The 27,886-nt window shown below is 40.5% G+C and overlaps 1 protein-coding gene across 1 annotated transcript in view; it reads left to right on the forward strand.

Annotated features, from left to right (window-relative positions):
* Nucleotides 1–27,256, forward strand: part of LOC138666411 (oocyte zinc finger protein XlCOF7.1-like) — a 46,031-nt gene extending 18,775 nt beyond the window's left edge. The window contains exon 3 of the mRNA XM_069754634.1: nucleotides 25,593–27,256. Within this exon, the coding sequence (XP_069610735.1) occupies nucleotides 25,593–27,220 (1,628 nt within the window). The 3' untranslated portion in view covers nucleotides 27,221–27,256. The remainder of the gene's footprint in view (nucleotides 1–25,592) is intronic.
* Nucleotides 27,257–27,886: the final 630 nt, after the last annotated feature.

The raw sequence follows: 27,886 nt of genomic DNA on the forward strand, positions 1-27,886 counted from the left end.
TCCTGTTGTCTCAACTGAGTTTGATTGATTGCTAACGAGCTTTAACACAAAAAAAAAAAAAAAATAGGAAGATCTAAGGGCTAGCCTTCTATAAATGTAGACTTAGCTTGGGGAAGCATTCATGCAGGGGTGCATTCGTGCACTTGTATTCGTGTATTTTTATTCAAAGTACTTTTTTTTCTAAGTACTCGGCAGTTATAACATGGCAGAATATAATCAAGCATCTCTTCTCTCTTCATACAGGTAAACAGATCATTCATTCTCTGAGCTGAAATATCCTGCATGTCTATTGCTCCAGTCCCTGACAGCAAGCAGCTTGAATGGTATCTGAGTCATTCCATCTTCGGCATTGAATCCTGCATATATCTATATATGTTAGTCATACTATTATGCATTTTTTGTGTTTATAGATATTTAATCTGACTTTGCATGTCCTTACTCAGCGAGATCACATAACTGTTTCAAAGTGGTCTATGATCCATGTAGACCTGGACATTTGTTTATCTGATCACTACATTTATTGTGTCCTGTTGTCTCAACTGAGTTTGATTGATTGCTAACGAGCTTTAACACAAAAAAAAAAAAAAAATAGGAAGATCTAAGGGCTAGCCTTCTATAAATGTAGACTTAGCTTGGGGAAGCATTCATGCAGGGGTGCATTCGTGCACTTGTATTCGTGTATTTTTATTCAAAGTACTTTTTTTTCTAAGTACTCGGCAGTTATAACATGGCAGAATATAATCAAGCATCTCTTCTCTCTTCATACAGGTAAACAGATCATTCATTCTCTGAGCTGAAATATCCTGCATGTCTATTGCTCCAGTCCCTGACAGCAAGCAGCTTGAATGGTATCTGAGTCATTCCATCTTCGGCATTGAATCCTGCATATATCTATATATGTTAGTCATACTATTATGCATTTTTTGTGTTTATAGATATTTAATCTGACTTTGCATGTCCTTACTCAGCGAGATCACATAACTGTTTCAAAGTGGTCTATGATCCATGTAGACCTGGACATTTGTTTATCTGATCACTACATTTATTGTGTCCTGTTGTCTCAACTGAGTTTGATTGATTGCTAACGAGCTTTAACACAAAAAAAAAAAAAAAATAGGAAGATCTAAGGGCTAGCCTTCTATAAATGTAGACTTAGCTTGGGGAAGCATTCATGCAGGGGTGCATTCGTGCACTTGTATTCGTGTATTTTTATTCAAAGTACTTTTTTTTCTAAGTACTCGGCAGTTATAACATGGCAGAATATAATCAAGCATCTCTTCTCTCTTCATACAGGTAAACAGATCATTCATTCTCTGAGCTGAAATATCCTGCATGTCTATTGCTCCAGTCCCTGACAGCAAGCAGCTTGAATGGTATCTGAGTCATTCCATCTTCGGCATTGAATCCTGCATATATCTATATATGTTAGTCATACTATTATGCATTTTTTGTGTTTATAGATATTTAATCTGACTTTGCATGTCCTTACTCAGCGAGATCACATAACTGTTTCAAAGTGGTCTATGATCCATGTAGACCTGGACATTTGTTTATCTGATCACTACATTTATTGTGTCCTGTTGTCTCAACTGAGTTTGATTGATTGCTAACGAGCTTTAACACAAAAAAAAAAAAAAAATAGGAAGATCTAAGGGCTAGCCTTCTATAAATGTAGACTTAGCTTGGGGAAGCATTCATGCAGGGGTGCATTCGTGCACTTGTATTCGTGTATTTTTATTCAAAGTACTTTTTTTTCTAAGTACTCGGCAGTTATAACATGGCAGAATATAATCAAGCATCTCTTCTCTCTTCATACAGGTAAACAGATCATTCATTCTCTGAGCTGAAATATCCTGCATGTCTATTGCTCCAGTCCCTGACAGCAAGCAGCTTGAATGGTATCTGAGTCATTCCATCTTCGGCATTGAATCCTGCATATATCTATATATGTTAGTCATACTATTATGCATTTTTTGTGTTTATAGATATTTAATCTGACTTTGCATGTCCTTACTCAGCGAGATCACATAACTGTTTCAAAGTGGTCTATGATCCATGTAGACCTGGACATTTGTTTATCTGATCACTACATTTATTGTGTCCTGTTGTCTCAACTGAGTTTGATTGATTGCTAACGAGCTTTAACACAAAAAAAAAAAAAAATAGGAAGATCTAAGGGCTAGCCTTCTATAAATGTAGACTTAGCTTGGGGAAGCATTCATGCAGGGGTGCATTCGTGCACTTGTATTCGTGTATTTTTATTCAAAGTACTTTTTTTTCTAAGTACTCGGCAGTTATAACATGGCAGAATATAATCAAGCATCTCTTCTCTCTTCATACAGGTAAACAGATCATTCATTCTCTGAGCTGAAATATCCTGCATGTCTATTGCTCCAGTCCCTGACAGCAAGCAGCTTGAATGGTAAACAGATCATTCATTCTCTGAGCTGAAATATCCTGCATGTCTATTGCTCCAGTCCCTGACAGCAAGCAGCTTGAATGGTAAACAGATCATTCATTCTCTGAGCTGAAATATCCTGCATGTCTATTGCTCCAGTCCCTGACAGCAAGCAGCTTGAATGGTATCTGAGTCATTCCATCTTCGGCATTGAATCCTGCATATATCTATATATGTTAGTCATACTATTATGCATTTTTTGTGTTTATAGATATTTAATCTGACTTTGCATGTCCTTACTCAGCGAGATCACATAACTGTTTCAAAGTGGTCTATGATCCATGTAGACCTGGACATTTGTTTATCTGATCACTACATTTATTGTGTCCTGTTGTCTCAACTGAGTTTGATTGATTGCTAACGAGCTTTAACACAAAAAAAAAAAAAAAAATAGGAAGATCTAAGGGCTAGCCTTCTATAAATGTAGACTTAGCTTGGGGAAGCATTCATGCAGGGGTGCATTCGTGCACTTGTATTCGTGTATTTTTATTCAAAGTACTTTTTTTTCTAAGTACTCGGCAGTTATAACATGGCAGAATATAATCAAGCATCTCTTCTCTCTTCATACAGGTAAACAGATCATTCATTCTCTGAGCTGAAATATCCTGCATGTCTATTGCTCCAGTCCCTGACAGCAAGCAGCTTGAATGGTATCTGAGTCATTCCATCTTCGGCATTGAATCCTGCATATATCTATATATGTTAGTCATACTATTATGCATTTTTTGTGTTTATAGATATTTAACCCCTTCATGACCCAGCCTATTTTGACCTTAATGACCTGGCCGTTTTTTGCAATTCTGACCAGTGTCCCTTTATGAGGTAATAACTCAGGAACGCTTCAACGGATCCTAGCGGTTCTGAGATTGTTTTTTCGTGACATATTGGGCTTCATGTTAGTGGTAAATTTAGGTCAATAAATTCTGCGTTTATTTGTGATAAAAACGGAAATTTGGCGAAAATTTTGAAAATTTCGCAATTTTCACATTTTGAATTTTTATTCTGTTAAACCAGAGAGTTATGTGACACAAAATAGTTAATAAATAACATTTCCCACATGTCTACTTTACACCAGCACAATTTTGGAAACAACATTTTTTTTTGCTAGGAAGTTATAAGAGTTAAAATTTGACCAGCGATTTCTCATTTTTACAATGAAATTTACAAAACCATTTTTTTTAGGGACCACCTCACATTTGAAGTCAGTTTGAGGGGTCTATATGGATGAAAATACCCAAAAGTGACACCATTCTAAAAAATGCACCCCTCAAGGTGCTCAAAACCACATTCAAGAAGTTTTTTAACCCTTCAGGTGCTTCACAGCAGCAGAAGCAACATGGAAGGAAAAAATGAACATTTAACTTTTTAGTCACAAAAATTATCTTTTAGCAACATTTTTTTTATTTTCCCAATGGTAAAAGGAGAAACTGAACCACGAAAGTTGTTGTCCAATTTGTCCTGAGTACGCTGATACCTCATATGTGGGGGTAAACCACTGTTTGGGCGCACGGCAGGGCTTGGAAGGGAAGGAGCGCCATTTGACTTTTTGAATGAAAAATTGGCTCCACTCTTTAGCGGACACCATGTCACGTTTGGAGAGCCCCCGTGTGCCTAAAAATTGGAGCTCCCCCACACGTGACCCCATTTTGGAAACTAGACGCCCCAAGGAACTTATCTAGATGCATAGTGAGAACTTTGAACCCCCGGGGGCTTCACAAATTGATCCGTAAAAATGAAAAAGTACTTTTTTTTCACAAAAAAATTCTTTTAGCCTCAATTTTTTTCATTTTCACATGGGCAACAGGATAAAATGGATCCTAAAATTTGTTGGGCAATTTCTCATGAGTACACCGATACCTCACATGTGGAGGTAAACCACTGTTTGGGCACATGGTAAGGCTCGGAAGGGAAGGAGCGCCATTTGACTTTTTGAATGAAAAATTATCTCCATCGTTAGCGGACACCATGTCGTGTTTGGAGAGCCCCCGTGTGCCTAAACATTGGAGCTCCCCCACAAATGACCCCATTTTGGAAACTAGACCCCCAAAGGAACTTATCTAGATGCATATTGAGCACTTTAAACCCTCAGGTGCTTCACAAATTGATCTGTAAAAATGAAAAAGTACTTTTTTTTTCACAAAAAAATTCTTTTCGCCTCAGTTTTTCATTTTCACATGGGCAATAGGATAAAATGAATCCTAAAATTTGTTGGGCAATTTCTCCCGAGTACGCCGATACCTCATATGTGGGGGTAAACCACTGTTTGGGCACACGGCAGGGCTCGGAAGGGAAGGCGCGCCATTTGACTTTTTGAATGGAAAATTAGCTCCAATTGTTAGCGGACACCATGTCGCGTTTAGAGAGCCCCTGTGTGCCTATGCATTGGAGCTCCCCCACAAGTGACCCCATTTTGGAAACTAGACCCCCCAAGGAACTTATCTAGATGCATATTGAGCACTTTAAACCCCCAGGTGCTTCACAGAAGTTTATAATGCAGAGCCATGAAAATAAAAAATAATTTTTCTTTCCTCAAAAATGATTTTTAGCCTGGAATTTCCTATTTTGCCAAGGGTAATAGGAGAAATTGGACCGCAAATGTTGTTGTCCAGTTTGTCCTGAGTACGCTGATACCCCATATGTGGGGGTAAACCACTGTTTGGGCGCACGGCAGGGCTCGGAAGGGAAGGCACGCCAATTGGCTTTTTAAATGGAAAATTAGCTCCAATCATTAGCGGACACCATGTCACGTTTGGAGAGCCCCTGTGTGCCTAAACATTGGAGATCCCCCACATATGACCCCATTTTGGAAACTAGACCCCCAAAGGAACTAATCTAGATGTGTGGTGAGGACTTTGAACTTCCAAGTGCTTCACAGAAGTTTATAACGCAGAGCCATGAAAATAAAATAAAAATTTTATTTTCTCTAAAATGATTTTTTAGCCTGCAATTTATTATTTTCCCAAGGGTAACAGGAGAAATTTGACCCCAAAAGTTGTTGTACAGTTTCTCCTGAGTACGCTGATACCCCATATGTGGGGGTAAACCACAGTTTGGGCACATGTCGGGGCTCGGAAGTCAAGTAGTGACATTTTGAAATGCAGACTTTGATGGAATGCTCTGCGGGCGTTACGTTGCGTTTGCAGAGCCCCTGATGTGGCTAAACAGTAGAAACCCCCCACAAGTGACCCCATTTTAGAAACTAGACCCCGAAAGGAACTTATCTAGATGTGAGGTGAGCACTTTGAACCCCCAAGTGCTTCACAGAAGTTTATAACACAGAGCAGTGAAAATAATAAATACGTTTTCTTTCCTCAAAAATAATTTTTTAGCCCAGAATTTTTTATTTTCCCAAGGGTTACAGGAGAAATTGGACCCCAAAAGTTGTTGTCCAGTTTCTCCTGAGTACGCTGATACCCCATATGTGGGGGTAAACCACTGTTTGGGCACACGTCGGGGCTCAGAAGGGAAGTAGTGACTTTTGAAATGCAGACTTTGATGGAATGGTCTGCGGGCGTCACGTTGCGTTTGCAGAGCCCCTGGTGTGCCTAAACAGTAGAAACCCCCCACAAGTGACCCCATTTTGGAAACTAGACCCCCCAAGGAACTTATCTAGATATGTGGTGAGCACTTTGAACCCCCAAGTGCTTCACAGACGTTTACAACGCAGAGCCGTGAAAATAAAAAATCATTTTTCTTTCCTCAAAAATTATGTTTTAGCAAGCAATTTTTTATTTTCTCAAGGGTAACAGGAGAAATTGGACCCCAGTAATTGTTGCCCAGTTTGTCCTGAGTACGCTGATACCCCATATGTGGGTGGAAACCACTGTTTGGGCACATGTCGGGGCTCGGAAGTCAAGTAGTGACGTTTTGAAATGCAGACTTTGATGGAATGGTCTGCGGGCGTCACGTTGCGTTTGCAGAGCCCCTGGTGTGCCTAAACAGTAGAAACCCCCCACAAGTGACCCCATTTTGGAAACTAGACCCCCCAAGGAACTTATCTAGATATGTGGTGAGCACTTTGAACCCCCAAGTGCTTCACAGACGTTTACAACGCAGAGCCGTGAAAATAAAAAATCATTTTACTTTCCTCAAAAATGATGTTTTAGCAAGCAATTTTTTATTTTCTCAAGGGTAACAGGAGAAATTGGACCCCAGTAATTGTTGCCCAGTTTGTCCTGAGTACACTGATACCCCATATGTGGGGGTAAACCACTGTTTGGGCACACGTCGGGGCTCGGAAGGGAAGGAGCACCATTTGACTTTTTGAATAAAAGATTGGCTGGAATCAATGGTGGCGCCATGTTGCGTTTGGAGACCCCCTGATGTGCCTAAACAGTGGAAACCCCTCAATTCTTACGCCAACACACCCCTAACCCTTATCCCAACTGTAGCCGTAACCCTAACCACAACCCTAACCGCAACACACCCCTAACCACAACCCTAACCCCAACACACCCCTAACCCTAACCACAACCCTAATTCCAACCCAACCCTAACCCTAAGGCTATGTACCCACGTTGCGGATTCGTGTGAGATTTTTCCGCACCATTTTTGAAAAATCCGCGGGTAAAAGGCACTGCGTTTTACCTGCGGATTTACTGCGGATTTCACCTGCGGATTCCTATTGAGGAATAGGTGTAAAACGCTGCGGAATCCGCACAAAGAATTGACATGCTGCGGAAAATACAACGCAGCGTTTCCGTGCGGTATTTTCCGCACCATGGGCACAGCGGATTTGGTTTTCCATAGGTTTACATGGTACTGTAAACCTGATGGAACACTGCTGCGGATCCGCAGCGGCCAATCCGCTGCGGATCCGTAGCCAAATCCGCACCGTGTGCACATAGCCTAATTCTAAAGGTATGTGCACACGCTTTGGAAAACGCTGCGGATCCGCAGCAGTTTCCCATGAGTTTACATTTCAATGTAATCCTATGAGAAACAAAAATCGCTGTACACATGCTGCGAAAAAACTGCACGGAAACGCAGCGGTTTACATTCCGCAGCATGTCACTTCTTTCTGCGGATTCCACAGCGGTTTTACAACTGCTCAAATAGAAAATCGCAGTTGTAAAACCGCAGTGAAATGCGCAGAAAAACCGCGGTAAATCTGCCATAAATCCGCAGCGGTTTAGCACTGCGGATTTATCAAATCCGCTGCAGAAAAATCCGCAGAGGACCAGAATACGTGTGCACATACCGAAACCCTAACCCTAACCCTAACCCTACCCCTAACCCTACCCCTAACCCTAACCCTACCCCTAACCCTAACCCTAACCCTACCCCTAACCCTAACCCTACCCCTAACCCTACCCCTAACCCTAACCCTAACCCTAACCCTAGTTCTAACTCCAACCTTAGTGAAAAAAAAAAAAAATTATTTATTTTATTATTGTCCCTATCTATGGGGGACAAATGGGGGGGGTCATTTACTGTTTTTTTATTTTGACCACTGTGATAGATTATATCACAGTGATCAAAATTCACATTGGAACGAATCTGCCGGCCGGCAGATTCGGCGGGCGCACTGCGCATGCGCCCGCCATTTTGGAACATGGCGGCGCTCGGGGAAGAAGACTGACGGACCCCGCCAGGATCGGTAAGTATAAGGGGGGGAGATCAGGGCACAGGGGGGGGAGATCAGGGCACGGGGGGGCGTCGGAGCACGGGGGGGGAGGGATCGGAGCATGGGGGAGAGTGATCGGTGTGCGGGCGGGTGGATCGGTGTGCAGGGGGGGGGATCGGTGTGCAGGGGGGGTGGTTCGGAGCACGGGGGGGATCGGAGTGCGGGGGGGTTTGATTGGAGCACGGGGGGGTGTGATTGGAGCACGGGGGAGCGGACAGGAGGACGGGGGAGCGGAGCACAGGACGGAGGGGAGCGGGCCACAGATCGGGGGGCTGGGGGGGCGATCGGAGGGGTGGGGTGGGGGCACATTAGTATTTCCAGCCATGGCCGATGATATTGCAGCATCGGCCATGGCTGGATTGTAATATTTCACCATTTTTTTAGGTGAAATATTACAAATCGCTCTGATTGGCAGTTTCACTTTCAACAGCCAATCAGAGCGATCGTAGCCACGAGGGGGTGAAGCCACCCCCCCTGGGCTAAACTACCACTCCCCCTGTCCCCGCAGATCGGGTGAAATGGGAGTTAACCCTTTCACCCGATCTGCAGGGACGCGATCTTTCTGTGACACAGCATATGCGTCACAGGTCGGATTGGCACCGACTTTCATGACGCATACGCTGTGTCACAGGTCGGGAAGGGGTTAATCTGACTTTGCATGTCCTTACTCAGCGAGATCACATAACTGTTTCAAAGTGGTCTATGATCCATGTAGACCTGGACATTTGTTTATCTGATCACTACATTTATTGTGTCCTGTTGTCTCAACTGAGTTTGATTGATTGCTAACGAGCTTTAACACAAAAAAAAAAAAAAAATAGGAAGATCTAAGGGCTAGCCTTCTATAAATGTAGACTTAGCTTGGGGAAGCATTCATGCAGGGGTGCATTCGTGCACTTGTATTCGTGTATTTTTATTCAAAGTACTTTTTTTTCTAAGTACTCGGCAGTTATAACATGGCAGAATATAATCAAGCATCTCTTCTCTCTTCATACAGGTAAACAGATCATTCATTCTCTGAGCTGAAATATCCTGCATGTCTATTGCTCCAGTCCCTGACAGCAAGCAGCTTGAATGGTAAACAGATCATTCATTCTCTGAGCTGAAATATCCTGCATGTCTATTGCTCCAGTCCCTGACAGCAAGCAGCTTGAATGGTAAACAGATCATTCATTCTCTGAGCTGAAATATCCTGCATGTCTATTGCTCCAGTCCCTGACAGCAAGCAGCTTGAATGGTATCTGAGTCATTCCATCTTCGGCATTGAATCCTGCATATATCTATATATGTTAGTCATACTATTATGCATTTTTTGTGTTTATAGATATTTAATCTGACTTTGCATGTCCTTACTCAGCGAGATCACATAACTGTTTCAAAGTGGTCTATGATCCATGTAGACCTGGACATTTGTTTATCTGATCACTACATTTATTGTGTCCTGTTGTCTCAACTGAGTTTGATTGATTGCTAACGAGCTTTAACACAAAAAAAAAAAAAAAAATAGGAAGATCTAAGGGCTAGCCTTCTATAAATGTAGACTTAGCTTGGGGAAGCATTCATGCAGGGGTGCATTCGTGCACTTGTATTCGTGTATTTTTATTCAAAGTACTTTTTTTTCTAAGTACTCGGCAGTTATAACATGGCAGAATATAATCAAGCATCTCTTCTCTCTTCATACAGGTAAACAGATCATTCATTCTCTGAGCTGAAATATCCTGCATGTCTATTGCTCCAGTCCCTGACAGCAAGCAGCTTGAATGGTAAACAGATCATTCATTCTCTGAGCTGAAATATCCTGCATGTCTATTGCTCCAGTCCCTGACAGCAAGCAGCTTGAATGGTATCTGAGTCATTCCATCTTCGGCATTGAATCCTGCATATATCTATATATGTTAGTCATACTATTATGCATTTTTTGTGTTTATAGATATTTAATCTGACTTTGCATGTCCTTACTCAGCGAGATCACATAACTGTTTCAAAGTGGTCTATGATCCATGTAGACCTGGACATTTGTTTATCTGATCACTACATTTATTGTGTCCTGTTGTCTCAACTGAGTTTGATTGATTGCTAACGAGCTTTAACACAAAAAAAAAAAAAAAATAGGAAGATCTAAGGGCTAGCCTTCTATAAATGTAGACTTAGCTTGGGGAAGCATTCATGCAGGGGTGCATTCGTGCACTTGTATTCGTGTATTTTTATTCAAAGTACTTTTTTTTCTAAGTACTCGGCAGTTATAACATGGCAGAATATAATCAAGCATCTCTTCTCTCTTCATACAGGTAAACAGATCATTCATTCTCTGAGCTGAAATATCCTGCATGTCTATTGCTCCAGTCCCTGACAGCAAGCAGCTTGAATGGTATCTGAGTCATTCCATCTTCGGCATTGAATCCTGCATATATCTATATATGTTAGTCATACTATTATGCATTTTTTGTTTTTATAGATATTTAATCTGACTTTGCATGTCCTTACTCAGCGAGATCACATAACTGTTTCAAAGTGGTCTATGATCCATGTAGACCTGGACATTTGTTTATCTGATCACTACATTTATTGTGTCCTGTTGTCTCAACTGAGTTTGATTGATTGCTAACGAGCTTTAACACAAAAAAAAAAAAAATAGGAAGATCTAAGGGCTAGCCTTCTATAAATGTAGACTTAGCTTGGGGAAGCATTCATGCAGGGGTGCATTCGTGCACTTGTATTCGTGTATTTTTATTCAAAGTACTTTTTTTTCTAAGTACTCGGCAGTTATAACATGGCAGAATATAATCAAGCATCTCTTCTCTCTTCATACAGGTAAACAGATCATTCATTCTCTGAGCTGAAATATCCTGCATGTCTATTGCTCCAGTCCCTGACAGCAAGCAGCTTGAATGGTAAACAGATCATTCATTCTCTGAGCTGAAATATCCTGCATGTCTATTGCTCCAGTCCCTGACAGCAAGCAGCTTGAATGGTAAACAGATCATTCATTCTCTGAGCTGAAATATCCTGCATGTCTATTGCTCCAGTCCCTGACAGCAAGCAGCTTGAATGGTATCTGAGTCATTCCATCTTCGGCATTGAATCCTGCATATATCTATATATGTTAGTCATACTATTATGCATTTTTTGTGTTTATAGATATTTAATCTGACTTTGCATGTCCTTACTCAGCGAGATCACATAACTGTTTCAAAGTGGTCTATGATCCATGTAGACCTGGACATTTGTTTATCTGATCACTACATTTATTGTGTCCTGTTGTCTCAACTGAGTTTGATTGATTGCTAACGAGCTTTAACACAAAAAAAAAAAAAAAATAGGAAGATCTAAGGGCTAGCCTTCTATAAATGTAGACTTAGCTTGGGGAAGCATTCATGCAGGGGTGCATTCGTGCACTTGTATTCGTGTATTTTTATTCAAAGTACTTTTTTTTCTAAGTACTCGGCAGTTATAACATGGCAGAATATAATCAAGCATCTCTTCTCTCTTCATACAGGTAAACAGATCATTCATTCTCTGAGCTGAAATATCCTGCATGTCTATTGCTCCAGTCCCTGACAGCAAGCAGCTTGAATGGTATCTGAGTCATTCCATCTTCGGCATTGAATCCTGCATATATCTATATATGTTAGTCATACTATTATGCATTTTTTGTGTTTATAGATATTTAATCTGACTTTGCATGTCCTTACTCAGCGAGATCACATAACTGTTTCAAAGTGGTCTATGATCCATGTAGACCTGGACATTTGTTTATCTGATCACTACATTTATTGTGTCCTGTTGTCTCAACTGAGTTTGATTGATTGCTAACGAGCTTTAACACAAAAAAAAAAAAAAAATAGGAAGATCTAAGGGCTAGCCTTCTATAAATGTAGACTTAGCTTGGGGAAGCATTCATGCAGGGGTGCATTCGTGCACTTGTATTCGTGTATTTTTATTCAAAGTACTTTTTTTTCTAAGTACTCGGCAGTTATAACATGGCAGAATATAATCAAGCATCTCTTCTCTCTTCATACAGGTAAACAGATCATTCATTCTCTGAGCTGAAATATCCTGCATGTCTATTGCTCCAGTCCCTGACAGCAAGCAGCTTGAATGGTAAACAGATCATTCATTCTCTGAGCTGAAATATCCTGCATGTCTATTGCTCCAGTCCCTGACAGCAAGCAGCTTGAATGGTAAACAGATCATTCATTCTCTGAGCTGAAATATCCTGCATGTCTATTGCTCCAGTCCCTGACAGCAAGCAGCTTGAATGGTATCTGAGTCATTCCATCTTCGGCATTGAATCCTGCATATATCTATATATGTTAGTCATACTATTATGCATTTTTTGTGTTTATAGATATTTAATCTGACTTTGCATGTCCTTACTCAGCGAGATCACATAACTGTTTCAAAGTGGTCTATGATCCATGTAGACCTGGACATTTGTTTATCTGATCACTACATTTATTGTGTCCTGTTGTCTCAACTGAGTTTGATTGATTGCTAACGAGCTTTAACACAAAAAAAAAAAAAAAATAGGAAGATCTAAGGGCTAGCCTTCTATAAATGTAGACTTAGCTTGGGGAAGCATTCATGCAGGGGTGCATTCGTGCACTTGTATTCGTGTATTTTTATTCAAAGTACTTTTTTTTCTAAGTACTCGGCAGTTATAACATGGCAGAATATAATCAAGCATCTCTTCTCTCTTCATACAGGTAAACAGATCATTCATTCTCTGAGCTGAAATATCCTGCATGTCTATTGCTCCAGTCCCTGACAGCAAGCAGCTTGAATGGTAAACAGATCATTCATTCTCTGAGCTGAAATATCCTGCATGTCTATTGCTCCAGTCCCTGACAGCAAGCAGCTTGAATGGTATCTGAGTCATTCCATCTTCGGCATTGAATCCTGCATATATCTATATATGTTAGTCATACTATTATGCATTTTTTGTGTTTATAGATATTTAATCTGACTTTGCATGTCCTTACTCAGCGAGATCACATAACTGTTTCAAAGTGGTCTATGATCCATGTAGACCTGGACATTTGTTTATCTGATCACTACATTTATTGTGTCCTGTTGTCTCAACTGAGTTTGATTGATTGCTAACGAGCTTTAACACAAAAAAAAAAAAAAAATAGGAAGATCTAAGGGCTAGCCTTCTATAAATGTAGACTTAGCTTGGGGAAGCATTCATGCAGGGGTGCATTCGTGCACTTGTATTCGTGTATTTTTATTCAAAGTACTTTTTTTTCTAAGTACTCGGCAGTTATAACATGGCAGAATATAATCAAGCATCTCTTCTCTCTTCATACAGGTAAACAGATCATTCATTCTCTGAGCTGAAATATCCTGCATGTCTATTGCTCCAGTCCCTGACAGCAAGCAGCTTGAATGGTAAACAGATCATTCATTCTCTGAGCTGAAATATCCTGCATGTCTATTGCTCCAGTCCCTGACAGCAAGCAGCTTGAATGGTAAACAGATCATTCATTCTCTGAGCTGAAATATCCTGCATGTCTATTGCTCCAGTCCCTGACAGCAAGCAGCTTGAATGGTATCTGAGTCATTCCATCTTCGGCATTGAATCCTGCATATATCTATATATGTTAGTCATACTATTATGCATTTTTTGTGTTTATAGATATTTAATCTGACTTTGCATGTCCTTACTCAGCGAGATCACATAACTGTTTCAAAGTGGTCTATGATCCATGTAGACCTGGACATTTGTTTATCTGATCACTACATTTATTGTGTCCTGTTGTCTCAACTGAGTTTGATTGATTGCTAACGAGCTTTAACACAAAAAAAAAAAAAAAATAGGAAGATCTAAGGGCTAGCCTTCTATAAATGTAGACTTAGCTTGGGGAAGCATTCATGCAGGGGTGCATTCGTGCACTTGTATTCGTGTATTTTTATTCAAAGTACTTTTTTTTCTAAGTACTCGGCAGTTATAACATGGCAGAATATAATCAAGCATCTCTTCTCTCTTCATACAGGTAAACAGATCATTCATTCTCTGAGCTGAAATATCCTGCATGTCTATTGCTCCAGTCCCTGACAGCAAGCAGCTTGAATGGTATCTGAGTCATTCCATCTTCGGCATTGAATCCTGCATATATCTATATATGTTAGTCATACTATTATGCATTTTTTGTGTTTATAGATATTTAATCTGACTTTGCATGTCCTTACTCAGCGAGATCACATAACTGTTTCAAAGTGGTCTATGATCCATGTAGACCTGGACATTTGTTTATCTGATCACTACATTTATTGTGTCCTGTTGTCTCAACTGAGTTTGATTGATTGCTAACGAGCTTTAACACAAAAAAAAAAAAAAAATAGGAAGATCTAAGGGCTAGCCTTCTATAAATGTAGACTTAGCTTGGGGAAGCATTCATGCAGGGGTGCATTCGTGCACTTGTATTCGTGTATTTTTATTCAAAGTACTTTTTTTTCTAAGTACTCGGCAGTTATAACATGGCAGAATATAATCAAGCATCTCTTCTCTCTTCATACAGGTAAACAGATCATTCATTCTCTGAGCTGAAATATCCTGCATGTCTATTGCTCCAGTCCCTGACAGCAAGCAGCTTGAATGGTAAACAGATCATTCATTCTCTGAGCTGAAATATCCTGCATGTCTATTGCTCCAGTCCCTGACAGCAAGCAGCTTGAATGGTAAACAGATCATTCATTCTCTGAGCTGAAATATCCTGCATGTCTATTGCTCCAGTCCCTGACAGCAAGCAGCTTGAATGGTATCTGAGTCATTCCATCTTCGGCATTGAATCCTGCATATATCTATATATGTTAGTCATACTATTATGCATTTTTTGTGTTTATAGATATTTAATCTGACTTTGCATGTCCTTACTCAGCGAGATCACATAACTGTTTCAAAGTGGTCTATGATCCATGTAGACCTGGACATTTGTTTATCTGATCACTACATTTATTGTGTCCTGTTGTCTCAACTGAGTTTGATTGATTGCTAACGAGCTTTAACACAAAAAAAAAAAAAAAATAGGAAGATCTAAGGGCTAGCCTTCTATAAATGTAGACTTAGCTTGGGGAAGCATTCATGCAGGGGTGCATTCGTGCACTTGTATTCGTGTATTTTTATTCAAAGTACTTTTTTTTCTAAGTACTCGGCAGTTATAACATGGCAGAATATAATCAAGCATCTCTTCTCTCTTCATACAGGTAAACAGATCATTCATTCTCTGAGCTGAAATATCCTGCATGTCTATTGCTCCAGTCCCTGACAGCAAGCAGCTTGAATGGTAAACAGATCATTCATTCTCTGAGCTGAAATATCCTGCATGTCTATTGCTCCAGTCCCTGACAGCAAGCAGCTTGAATGGTATCTGAGTCATTCCATCTTCGGCATTGAATCCTGCATATATCTATATATGTTAGTCATACTATTATGCATTTTTTGTGTTTATAGATATTTAATCTGACTTTGCATGTCCTTACTCAGCGAGATCACATAACTGTTTCAAAGTGGTCTATGATCCATGTAGACCTGGACATTTGTTTATCTGATCACTACATTTATTGTGTCCTGTTGTCTCAACTGAGTTTGATTGATTGCTAACGAGCTTTAACACAAAAAAAAAAAAAAAATAGGAAGATCTAAGGGCTAGCCTTCTATAAATGTAGACTTAGCTTGGGGAAGCATTCATGCAGGGGTGCATTCGTGCACTTGTATTCGTGTATTTTTATTCAAAGTACTTTTTTTTCTAAGTACTCGGCAGTTATAACATGGCAGAATATAATCAAGCATCTCTTCTCTCTTCATACAGGTAAACAGATCATTCATTCTCTGAGCTGAAATATCCTGCATGTCTATTGCTCCAGTCCCTGACAGCAAGCAGCTTGAATGGTATCTGAGTCATTCCATCTTCGGCATTGAATCCTGCATATATCTATATATGTTAGTCATACTATTATGCATTTTTTGTGTTTATAGATATTTAATCTGACTTTGCATGTCCTTACTCAGCGAGATCACATAACTGTTTCAAAGTGGTCTATGATCCATGTAGACCTGGACATTTGTTTATCTGATCACTACATTTATTGTGTCCTGTTGTCTCAACTGAGTTTGATTGATTGCTAACGAGCTTTAACACAAAAAAAAAAAAAAAATAGGAAGATCTAAGGGCTAGCCTTCTATAAATGTAGACTTAGCTTGGGGAAGCATTCATGCAGGGGTGCATTCGTGCACTTGTATTCGTGTATTTTTATTCAAAGTACTTTTTTTTCTAAGTACTCGGCAGTTATAACATGGCAGAATATAATCAAGCATCTCTTCTCTCTTCATACAGGTAAACAGATCATTCATTCTCTGAGCTGAAATATCCTGCATGTCTATTGCTCCAGTCCCTGACAGCAAGCAGCTTGAATGGTATCTGAGTCATTCCATCTTCGGCATTGAATCCTGCATATATCTATATATGTTAGTCATACTATTATGCATTTTTTGTGTTTATAGATATTTAATCTGACTTTGCATGTCCTTACTCAGCGAGATCACATAACTGTTTCAAAGTGGTCTATGATCCATGTAGACCTGGACATTTGTTTATCTGATCACTACATTTATTGTGTCCTGTTGTCTCAACTGAGTTTGATTGATTGCTAACGAGCTTTAACACAAAAAAAAAAAAAAAATAGGAAGATCTAAGGGCTAGCCTTCTATAAATGTAGACTTAGCTTGGGGAAGCATTCATGCAGGGGTGCATTCGTGCACTTGTATTCGTGTATTTTTATTCAAAGTACTTTTTTTTCTAAGTACTCGGCAGTTATAACATGGCAGAATATAATCAAGCATCTCTTCTCTCTTCATACAGGTAAACAGATCATTCATTCTCTGAGCTGAAATATCCTGCATGTCTATTGCTCCAGTCCCTGACAGCAAGCAGCTTGAATGGTATCTGAGTCATTCCATCTTCGGCATTGAATCCTGCATATATCTATATATGTTAGTCATACTATTATGCATTTTTTGTGTTTATAGATATTTAATCTGACTTTGCATGTCCTTACTCAGCGAGATCACATAACTGTTTCAAAGTGGTCTATGATCCATGTAGACCTGGACATTTGTTTATCTGATCACTACATTTATTGTGTCCTGTTGTCTCAACTGAGTTTGATTGATTGCTAACGAGCTTTAACACAAAAAAAAAAAAAAAATAGGAAGATCTAAGGGCTAGCCTTCTATAAATGTAGACTTAGCTTGGGGAAGCATTCATGCAGGGGTGCATTCGTGCACTTGTATTCGTGTATTTTTATTCAAAGTACTTTTTTTTCTAAGTACTCGGCAGTTATAACATGGCAGAATATAATCAAGCATCTCTTCTCTCTTCATACAGGTAAACAGATCATTCATTCTCTGAGCTGAAATATCCTGCATGTCTATTGCTCCAGTCCCTGACAGCAAGCAGCTTGAATGGTATCTGAGTCATTCCATCTTCGGCATTGAATCCTGCATATATCTATATATGTTAGTCATACTATTATGCATTTTTTGTGTTTATAGATATTTAATCTGACTTTGCATGTCCTTACTCAGCGAGATCACATAACTGTTTCAAAGTGGTCTATGATCCATGTAGACCTGGACATTTGTTTATCTGATCACTACATTTATTGTGTCCTGTTGTCTCAACTGAGTTTGATTGATTGCTAACGAGCTTTAACACAAAAAAAAAAAAAAAATAGGAAGATCTAAGGGCTAGCCTTCTATAAATGTAGACTTAGCTTGGGGAAGCATTCATGCAGGGGTGCATTCGTGCACTTGTATTCGTGTATTTTTATTCAAAGTACTTTTTTTTCTAAGTACTCGGCAGTTATAACATGGCAGTTAGACAGGGCAGGAGACAGGTAAGACAATCTAAATCTATTCCCTATTCACTTGAAACAACACAAATACTCACCATATTTATTTGCATATTCTATATCCTGGCTGCTGCATTCACTCACATTCACCGCCCTTGCATTAACTCTCTACACTCCATCCATATCGGCCCCTCTGTCCTTGCCTCTCCTATGTATAGCACTCATGCTCTGTTCACATTGCTTAACAGCGCAGATCCATTCAGTCCCACCATCCAACACAAGAGACGCTCTCACAAATCACTTAACCATCTGCTCTCTCTTTCGATACTCCTTCTCCTAGTCGCTGGAGACATATCTCCAAACCCCGGCCCCCCATGTTATAGCCAGTCAAACCTCCCAATTGCTACACCCAGAAACCCCTCTAACCTTATTAATATTCCCTGCATGCCTTCTGTCTCTTTGAATTGTGCCCTTTGGAATTCTCGCTCTGTGTGTAATAAACTCTCCTTCATCCATGACTTCTTCCTTTCTAATTCTCTTAATCTCCTGGCTCTTACTGAAACCTGGATCCAGCAGTCAGACACCACCGCTGCTGCTGCTCTTTCATATGGTGCACTACACTTTTCTCATACCCCAAGATCAGACAACAGAGCAGGTGGAGGCGTTGGTCTGCTCCTTTCACCAAAATGTACTTTCCAAGTTATCCCCCAAGTACCCTCACTTGTCTTCCCTTCCTTTGAGGTCCATGTGGTCAGACTCTACGTCCCCTTCTCCATGCGAGTGGTGGTGGTGTATCGTCCTCCCGGCCCCTCTCATCAGTTCCTGGATCACTTTGCCACCTGGCTTCCACACTTTCTTTCCTGTGACACCCCCACCCTTATCATGGGTGATTTCAACATCCCTATTGCCTCTCCCCTCTCCCCATCTGCTTCTCACCTTTTGGCTCTAACCTCCTCTTTCGGCCTCTCGCAGCATACTAACTCGCCAACACATGAAGATGGAAACTCCCTTGACTTGGTCTTCTCCCGGCTTTGCTCAGTGGATGATTTCACAAACTCCCCTCTCCCACTCTCTGACCACCACCTTCTTTCATTCTCTATCAAGAACTGCCATCCCGCTCAGGTCACCCCCACTTTCCACACTTATAGAAACATACAGGCCATTAACACCCAGGAACTTATGAAGAACTTGCAGTCCTCATTGGCCCCAATCTCCTCCATCTCATGTCCTGATTCTGCATTGAAGCATTACAATGAAACCCTGCAAAGTGCCCTGGATGAAGCTGCTCCTCCTATACATAAAACAACTCTGCACAGACGGCAACAACCGTGGCACACGCTGCAAACACGTTTCCTGCAGCGGTGCTCCAGGTGCGCAGAACGTCTGTGGAGAAAATCTAATCTACCCGAAGATTTCATCCATTATAAGTTCATGCTAAAGACATACAATTCTGCCCTTCACCTCTCCAAACAAACCTACTTCAACACCCTCATCACCTCCCTGTCCAATAACCCTAAACGTCTCTTTGACACGTTCCAGTCCCTACTCAACCCAAGAGCGCAGGCCCCAACCACGGATCTCCGTGCTGACAATCTGGCCAATTACTTCAAAGAAAAAATTGACCATATTCGACAGGAAATCATCTCCCAATCTCTTCATACCATGCACTGTCCTCCCTCCCCCACTGCATCTAGTTCACTCTCTGACTTTGAACCAGTTACAGAAGAAGAAGTAAGCAGGCTCCTTGCATCTTCTCGCCCGACCACTTGCACCAGTGACCCCATTCCGTCACATTTCCTCCAGTCCCTTTCCCCGGCTGTCACCTCTCACCTAACTAAAATATTCAACCTTTCGCTCACTTCCGGTATTTTTCCCTCCTCATTTAAGCATGCCATCATACATCCATTACTTAAAAAACCATCCCTCGACCAAAACTGTGCCGCTAATTATAGACCTGTCTCTAATCTTCCCTTCATCTCTAAACTCCTCGAACGCCTGGTCCACTCCCGTCTTACCCGCTATCTCTCAGATAACTCTCTTCTCGACCCTCTTCAATCTGGTTTCCGCTCTCTACACTCTACTGAAACTGCCCTCACTAAAGTCTCTAATGACCTACTAACAGCTAAATCTAATGGTCACTACTCCATGCTAATTCTCTTGGATCTCTCTGCAGCATTTGATACTGTGGATCATCAGCTCCTCCTCACTATGCTCCGCTCCATCGGCCTCAAGGACACCGTTCTCTCCTGGTTCTCCTCCTATCTCTCTGACCGATCCTTCACTGTATGTTTTGCTGGTTCCTCCTCCTCTCACCTTCCCCTTACTGTTGGGGTTCCTCAAGGATCAGTCCTAGGCCCCCTCCTCTTCTCTTTGTATACTGCCCCTATTGGACAAACAATCAGTAGATTTGGCTTCCAGTACCATCTCTATGCTGACGACACCCAACTATACACTTCTTCTCCTGATCTCACGCCTGCCTTATTAGAAAACACCAGTGATTGTCTTACCGCTGTCTCTAGCATCATGTCCTCCCTCTATCTGAAACTAAACCTGTCAAAAACTGAACTCCTCGTGTTTTCTCCCTCTACTAACCTACCTTTGCCTGACATTGCCATCTCCGTTTGCGGTTCCACCATTACTCCAAAGCAACATGCCCGCTGCCTTGGGGTCATCCTTGATTCTGACCTTTCATTCACCCCCCACATCCGATCACTGGCTCGCTCTTCTTACCTGCATCTCAAAAACATTTCTAGAATTCGCCCTTTTCTTACTTTCGACTCTGCAAAAACTCTTACTGTTTCACTTATTCATTCTCGTCTGGACTATTGTAACTCTCTACTAATCGGCCTCCCTCTTACCAAACTCTCCCCGCTCCAATCTGTCCTGAATGCTGCTGCCAGGATCATATTCCTCACCAACCGTTACACCGATGCCTCTACCTTGTGCCAGTCATTACACTGGTTACCCATCCACTCAAGAATCCAGTACAAAACTACTACCCTCATCCACAAAGCACTCCATGGCTCAGCACCACCCTACATCTCCTCTCTGGTCTCAGTCTACCACCCTACCCGTGCCCTCCGCTCCGCTGATGACCTCAGGTTAGCATCCTCAATAATCAGAACCTCCCACTCCCGTCTCCAAGACTTTACACGTGCTGCGCCGATTCTTTGGAATGCACTACCTAGGATAATACGATTAATCCCCAATCCCCACAGTTTTAAGCGTGCCCTAAAAACTCATTTGTTCAGACTGGCCTACCGCCTCAATGCATTAACCTAACGATCCCTGTGTGGCCTATATTAAAAAAAAAAAAAAAATTAATTAACTGGTTCATGCAGCTTTACATGAACACCCAAACCTTACACTATGGCTGGTCCGAATAACTATAGCAATTGTTACCATCCACCTCTCGTGTCTCCCCTTTTCCTCATAGTTTGTAAGCTTACGAGCAGGGCCCTCACTCCTCTTGGTATCTGTTTTGAACTGTATTTCTGTTATGCTGTAATGTCTATTGTATGTACAAGTCCCCTCTATAATTTGTAAAGCGCTGCGGAATATGTTGGCGCTATATAAATAAAAATTATTATTATTATTATTAGTTGTGAAAGAGTCAGCATGGATGTATGACATGTTTGCGGTTCTCCAAGACTTTGAGAACTCCACAAAGATCATGAGCAGTGATGATGCCATCACCAGCACAACGATCCCGCTTTTGTGCCTACTTCAACAGTTGCTGCTGACAAACATGAAGCTTTACATGCAGATCAGGTGGAGATGGAGGAAGACATGAGACATGGAGATACTACCCAGCCCAACCTCATTTAATATGCTCAGTGCCAATTGGCTAACAATGAGGAGGTAGAGGAATAGGAGCACAACAGAGTCTAGTACACACACAAGTTTCCTATGTGGATGGGCTGGGGAGGGGAATGAGTAGGAAGAGATTGGAGGAGATGCGGAATAGTCATCATGGTGGAGACAGGGAAGTGTTGGCTGTAGGGAAATTGGCAAATATGACATACTTCATGTACTGCTGCCTTTCCTGTGACCCTCATGTTATATTCATTTTAGCCAGAAAAGAGTACTGGTTGTACACCCTGCTAGACCCACGCTTCAAGGAGAAGTTTGCACCTCTCCCTCCTGAGATGGAGAGGTGTACTAAAATGGTGCTATACCAGAGGCCAGAAGGAAAAGATGACACAAATTCTCATCAGACAGCACTAGCAGCAGGGGGCAGCTTGCCCATCCAAGGAAGCAAGGCGAGAGAGACACACACCATGTACAGCAGATGCAGGGGTACACTGTCAAAGACGTGGCCCAATTTCATTACACCCTCCCAGCGTCCAGGCTCTGATGACTGGGTATTTTTGACAAGGATGGAAAAGTTTTTAAATATGGTCAAGCAATAACTGGCTTACAAAACAAGCTTACTCTACTCCATAATTCCTCTGTGACGTTCAGATATTGGGTCTCAAAGCTGGACACCTGGCATGATCTGTCCCTCTATGCCTTGGAGGTGTTGTGCTTTCCTGCGTTGGCATCTTGTCTGAGCGAGTTCTTAGTGCCACTGGGGGATCTTAATAGGCTGGCGTTTTCACCTGTCAACAGAAACTGCTGACATTCTCACTCTCATAGAAATGAACAAAGCCAGGATTAGACCCGGCTTTTTCACACCACCAGATGACAGCAATACTACAGCTGTACTTTGTTCACAATATTTGAATAAGGTAGTACAGTTGGTGCCTTGAAGTGTGTATGAATGACCCTGCTTTTAATTTTTGGCACTTGGCATATAGCTTTATGAGTTTACAAGTATCACTGCATGACAATTTGAACAGAATGTGTAAGAGGACCTCCCTTATGTCTAAAATAGGGTGTATCTGAGTCCTTAATTTTTGGCTTTTCTTGCTTTCTTCATAAATTACACTTAAATTTCCAGTTTTTTAATTAAAAAAATCAATTTCGGATTACTTTTTTTTAAATCAGATATTTTTTAGTAAAGTTTTCAGAACATAACAGAATTTTTTCCAAAATATCCCACAATCTTTTCCCCATTCCCAACCGCTCCCCCCCCTTCCCAACCCTGGTCCAATGTTAAAATATATCACAAGAAAAAAAAATTCGGATTACTTTAATTGATAATTTTTTTAAGAAATACTTTTTATATGCAAATCATTATACAGTAAAAGTAAAGTACTTTTTTCCCCTATAAACTTTTAATTTCTCTATTCTAGAATGACTTGTGTGAGTCCCTGCGACCGCATGTTTCGCGACTGTTAGACAGCCACAAAACGTGCGAGGATTACCAAGCCACATACTGTAATTACTCCAGAGAAGTTTCACCATTAGTTACTCATGTTTTACTGATGAAGACTGTTGAGTTTAATCATTTCAGTAGATGTTATTTTCTATACTTGGTTTTTGATTACAGTAATTAGTTCCCAAAATACTTTGATTTAACCACTAACCACAGCCAGTTTTATCTTCCTATTCAGGTCTCAAATTTCAAATTTGACATGTGTCACTTTATGTGGTGATATCTTTGGAATTCATCAAAAAGTGTAATAGGAAACAAATGGTCCTTACAAATGTATTTTACAACTTCTCTTGAATCCAACAATACCCTATATACGGTTGTACACTACTGTCTGGGCACATGGCAGGGTTAAGACGAGAAGGAGCACCATTTAACTATTTGAATGTAAATCTTGCTGGAATTTTTTGAAGACACAATATATTGGGGGTGCTGTTCGTGGTCACCTGGCAACTCAAATATGGCTACTACAAACAAGCTTGGCGCGATCTACTCCATTTTCCATATCCCAGGGATTTCCTTGCTCATCTTCCATTAACCCCTTATCGACCAGAGGTATTTTTGGTTTTGCATTTTCATTTTTTGCTCTTCCCAGAGCCATAACTTTCTTATTTTTTGGTCAAAATGGCTATGTGAGAGCTTGTTTTTTGCAGGACAAGTTGTGCTCTTGAACGATACCATTGGTTTTACCATGTCTCGTACTCGAAAATGGGAAAAAAATTCCAAGTGCGGTGGAATTGCCCCAAAAAAAAAGTGCAATCCCACACTTGTTTTTTGTTTTTGCTTTTTTATTAGGTTCACTAAATGCTACAACTGACTTGCCATTATGATTCTCCAGGTCATTACTTGTTCATAGACACCAAGCATGTCTAGGTGGTGAATAAAAAAATTCCAAACTTTGTTTAAAATTAAAAAAAAAAGAAATTGCGCCAGTTTACGATACTGGTAGTGTTTCCAATTTTCAGGCTCTCGGTTTCGGTGAGGGTTTATTTTTGGCGTGCCGAGCTGACGTTTTTAATTATATCATTTTGGTGCAGATACGATCTTTTGATCTCCCGTTACTGCATGTTAATGGAATGTCGCAGCGACACAAAAAATATATAATTCTGGTGTTTTGACTTTTTTTCTTGCCACGTCGTTTAACGATGAGGTTAATCCTTTTTTTTAAATTGAAGGATCTGGCGATTCTGAATGCGGTTATACCAAATATGTGTATGTTTGATTTTTTTTTTTATTATTATTGTTTTATTTTGAATGTGGCGAAAGGTGGGTAATTTGAACGCTTATATATTTTTTTTATATTAAAAACTTTTTTTTTTTTTTACTTTTGGCATGCTTCAATAGTCTTCATGGGAGACTAAAATCTGCCATAGCTCGATCAGCTCTGCTACATACAGGCGATGATCGGATCACCTGTATGTAGCAGAATTACTCACTTGCTAAGAGCGCTCTTAGCAATCCAGCAGTGACAAACCTAGAGGTCTCCAGGCGAGTTCTGGTAGTAATGCCAATGCATCGGTGACCTGCCTCTCACATTACGGGGTCACCGGTGGGCGAGATTTCTGGCCATGATTACCGGAAGAGCATGTTAAATGCCTCTGTCAGCGTTTGACAGTGGCATTTAACGGGTTAATAACTGCGGGTGGATTGCGATTCCACCCGCGGCTGTTCTGGGCACATGGCAGCTGTTCAAAACGCTGACATGTGAGTGGAAAGATGTGGGCTCACCGCCAGTTCCCTCATCAAAGGTAGAGTGTTCGACATCGGCGTACTATTATGCCCGATATCTGAAAGAGGTTAAAACATATACACGGATTTGGACTTACATAGAGACCGCTAGGCTTGGGCCACGTTGTTACCTTCTGTTCTGTTGTGTAGTCAGTAAAGGGGCCAGGGTCACAACAGGTAACGAATTCAGAAGTCAGGAGCTGAGAACAGAGAACTGAACCAGAGTAGAATAAGCTTGTATCTGGCACCTTCCTGGATTGGTTTTTAGAAGCCATGTTGCTTTTCAAAAGATTTTGAACCACTAATAATGTGGAAATCTGTTTTTCCACTGACAGATGATGGACCTGAGTGGGGATTTTTTTTTCAAATGTGTATAGTTTTAATTTGTATTATTTTTGCCTACAGTACAGTTTTGTGGCTTTTTATTCGAGCACCACAATCTACTTGTGCATTTTATGAGGTTTTCGATTAGCCTATGAACTGTCATTGTCTTGGTAAATCAATATTTTTGCATAACTTGCTATTTTTACAAACAGTTTAAGTAGAAATCTTCAAAAATATAAGTTAAGGATATTTTATTAACAATGAATAACTGATTTTATTCTTGGCAGATGACTGTACCAGGAGAACAGAGGGACAGCTAATATCTTCAATTTTTCAATCAGATGATCTTGAGATTCCACAGGATACAAATAAAGGGACTGTCATTACTCCAAATACACCATCATCCCTTCACAGCGATAATCTCTCATCTGATCCTTTCAAACATCTCCTGTCTTCTGATTCATTACAGACTACTAAGGAAAATCAAAGTCACAAAATAAGCATTCAAAAACTAACTACTCATGAAGCAAACAAATCATTTTCAGGTTTAGAATATGGAAATAATTTTCCTTTTGAAAAATCTTTACAGAAACATCAAAACATTCACTCAGTAAAGAATAACTATTCTTGTTCCAAGTGTGGGAAATGTTTTAACAAGAAATCAAATCTGGTTAGTCACCAGAGAACTCACACAGGGGAGAAGCCTTTTTCATGTTCACAATGTGAGAAATATTTTACAAGGAAATCAAATCTTATCACACATCAGAGAAGTCACACAAGGGAGAAGCTATTTTCATGTTCAGAATGTGGGAAATGTTTTACAAATACATCACATCTTAGCGCACATCAGAGAATTCACACAGGGGAAAAACCTTTTTCATGTTCACAATGTGAGAAATATTTTACAAGGAAATCAAATCTTATGACACATCAGAGAACTCACACAGGGGAGAAGCTATTTTCATGTTCAGAATGTGGGAAATGTTTTACAAATACATCACATCTTAGCGCACATCAGAGAATTCACAAAGGGGAGAAGCCATTTTCATGTTCAGAATGTGGGAAATATTTTACAGAGAAATCAAGTCTTGTCAAACATCAGAAAACGCACACAGGTGAGAAGTCTTTTTCATGCTCACAATGTGAGAAATATTTTACAAGGAAATCAAATCTTATCACACATCAGAGAAGTCACACAAGGGAGAAGCTATTTTCATGTTCAGAATGTTGGAGATGTTTTGCAAATGCATCACATCTAAGCGCACATCAGAGAATTCACACAGGGGAGAAGCCCTTTTCATGTTCACAATGTGAGAAATATTTTACAACGAAATCAAATCTTATCACACATAAGAGAAGTCACACAGGGGAGAAGCTATTTTCATGTTCAGAATGTGGGAAATGTTTTACAAATACATCACATCTTAGCGTACATAAGAGAACTCACACAGGGGAGAAGCCTTTTTCATGTTCAGAATGTGGGAAATGTTTTGCAGAGAAAGCAAGTCTTGTCAAACATCAGAGAACTCACACAGGGGAGAAGCCTTTTGCATGTTCACAATGTGAGAAATATTTTACAAGGAAATCAACTCTTATCACACATAAGAGAAGTCACACAGGGGAGAAGCTATTTTCATGTTCAGAATGTTGGAAATGTTTTACAAATAAATCACATCTTAGCGCACATCAGAGAACTCACACAGGGGAGAAGCCTTTTTCCTGTTCAGAGTGTGGGAAATGTTTTACAGAGAAATCAAGTCTTGTCAAACATCAGAGAACTCACACAGGTGAGAAGCCTTTTTCATGCTCACAATGTGAGAAATATTTTACAAGGAAATCAAGTCTTAACGCACATCTGAGAACTCACACAGGGGAGAAGCCTTTTTCTGTTCAGAATGTGGAAAATATTTTGTGAAGAAATCATCTTTTCTTATTGACCAGAAAAGTCTCTTAGGGGAGAAGCCTTTTTTATAATCTTAATGTGGTAACTGTTTTGCTTGAAAATCAACTCTTAATAAATATCAGAGCAGTCACACAGGGGAGAAGCTTTTTTTCCATGTTCATTATATTGGAAATGATTTACCCGACAACAACCCCTTGTCATTACCCATGTTTGGCCTCGTTAAAATAAAAACACTCATCTCGGCTTCCGTGCCAGTGCCATTCCAGTGATGTCGGGACTTGCATTCCCGAGGCTCACGTGAGGTTGTTGCATCACATGAGCCCTGCTCCCAATCAGTGCCAGCTTTACTGTCCCCCTCCCCCACCTTGGATATATTGAATATCAACTGGAAGCCAGGGCTGCAGCTGTTCTTTGACTTTGTGATGTTTGATTTGGGAATGTGGGGATGGTGACACCAGTGCTGATTGGGAGCAGGTTTCACATAATGTAACAACCTTGCATCAACCCCAGGAATGCAAGTGCCGACACCGCTGGAAAATGCCACACAGAGAGAATGCATTATCATACCTATAGCGTGAATTACTGGAAAATGAATTACTGGAAAATCATATTTTATTGACCGTCAAAAATAACTCAGAAGGGGAGAAACAATATATGTTATTGACAAATTGTACAAAA

This window comes from Ranitomeya imitator, chromosome 2, assembly GCF_032444005.1.
Source record: "Ranitomeya imitator isolate aRanImi1 chromosome 2, aRanImi1.pri, whole genome shotgun sequence".
In the NCBI taxonomy this organism is placed as follows: Eukaryota; Metazoa; Chordata; class Amphibia; order Anura; family Dendrobatidae; genus Ranitomeya; species Ranitomeya imitator.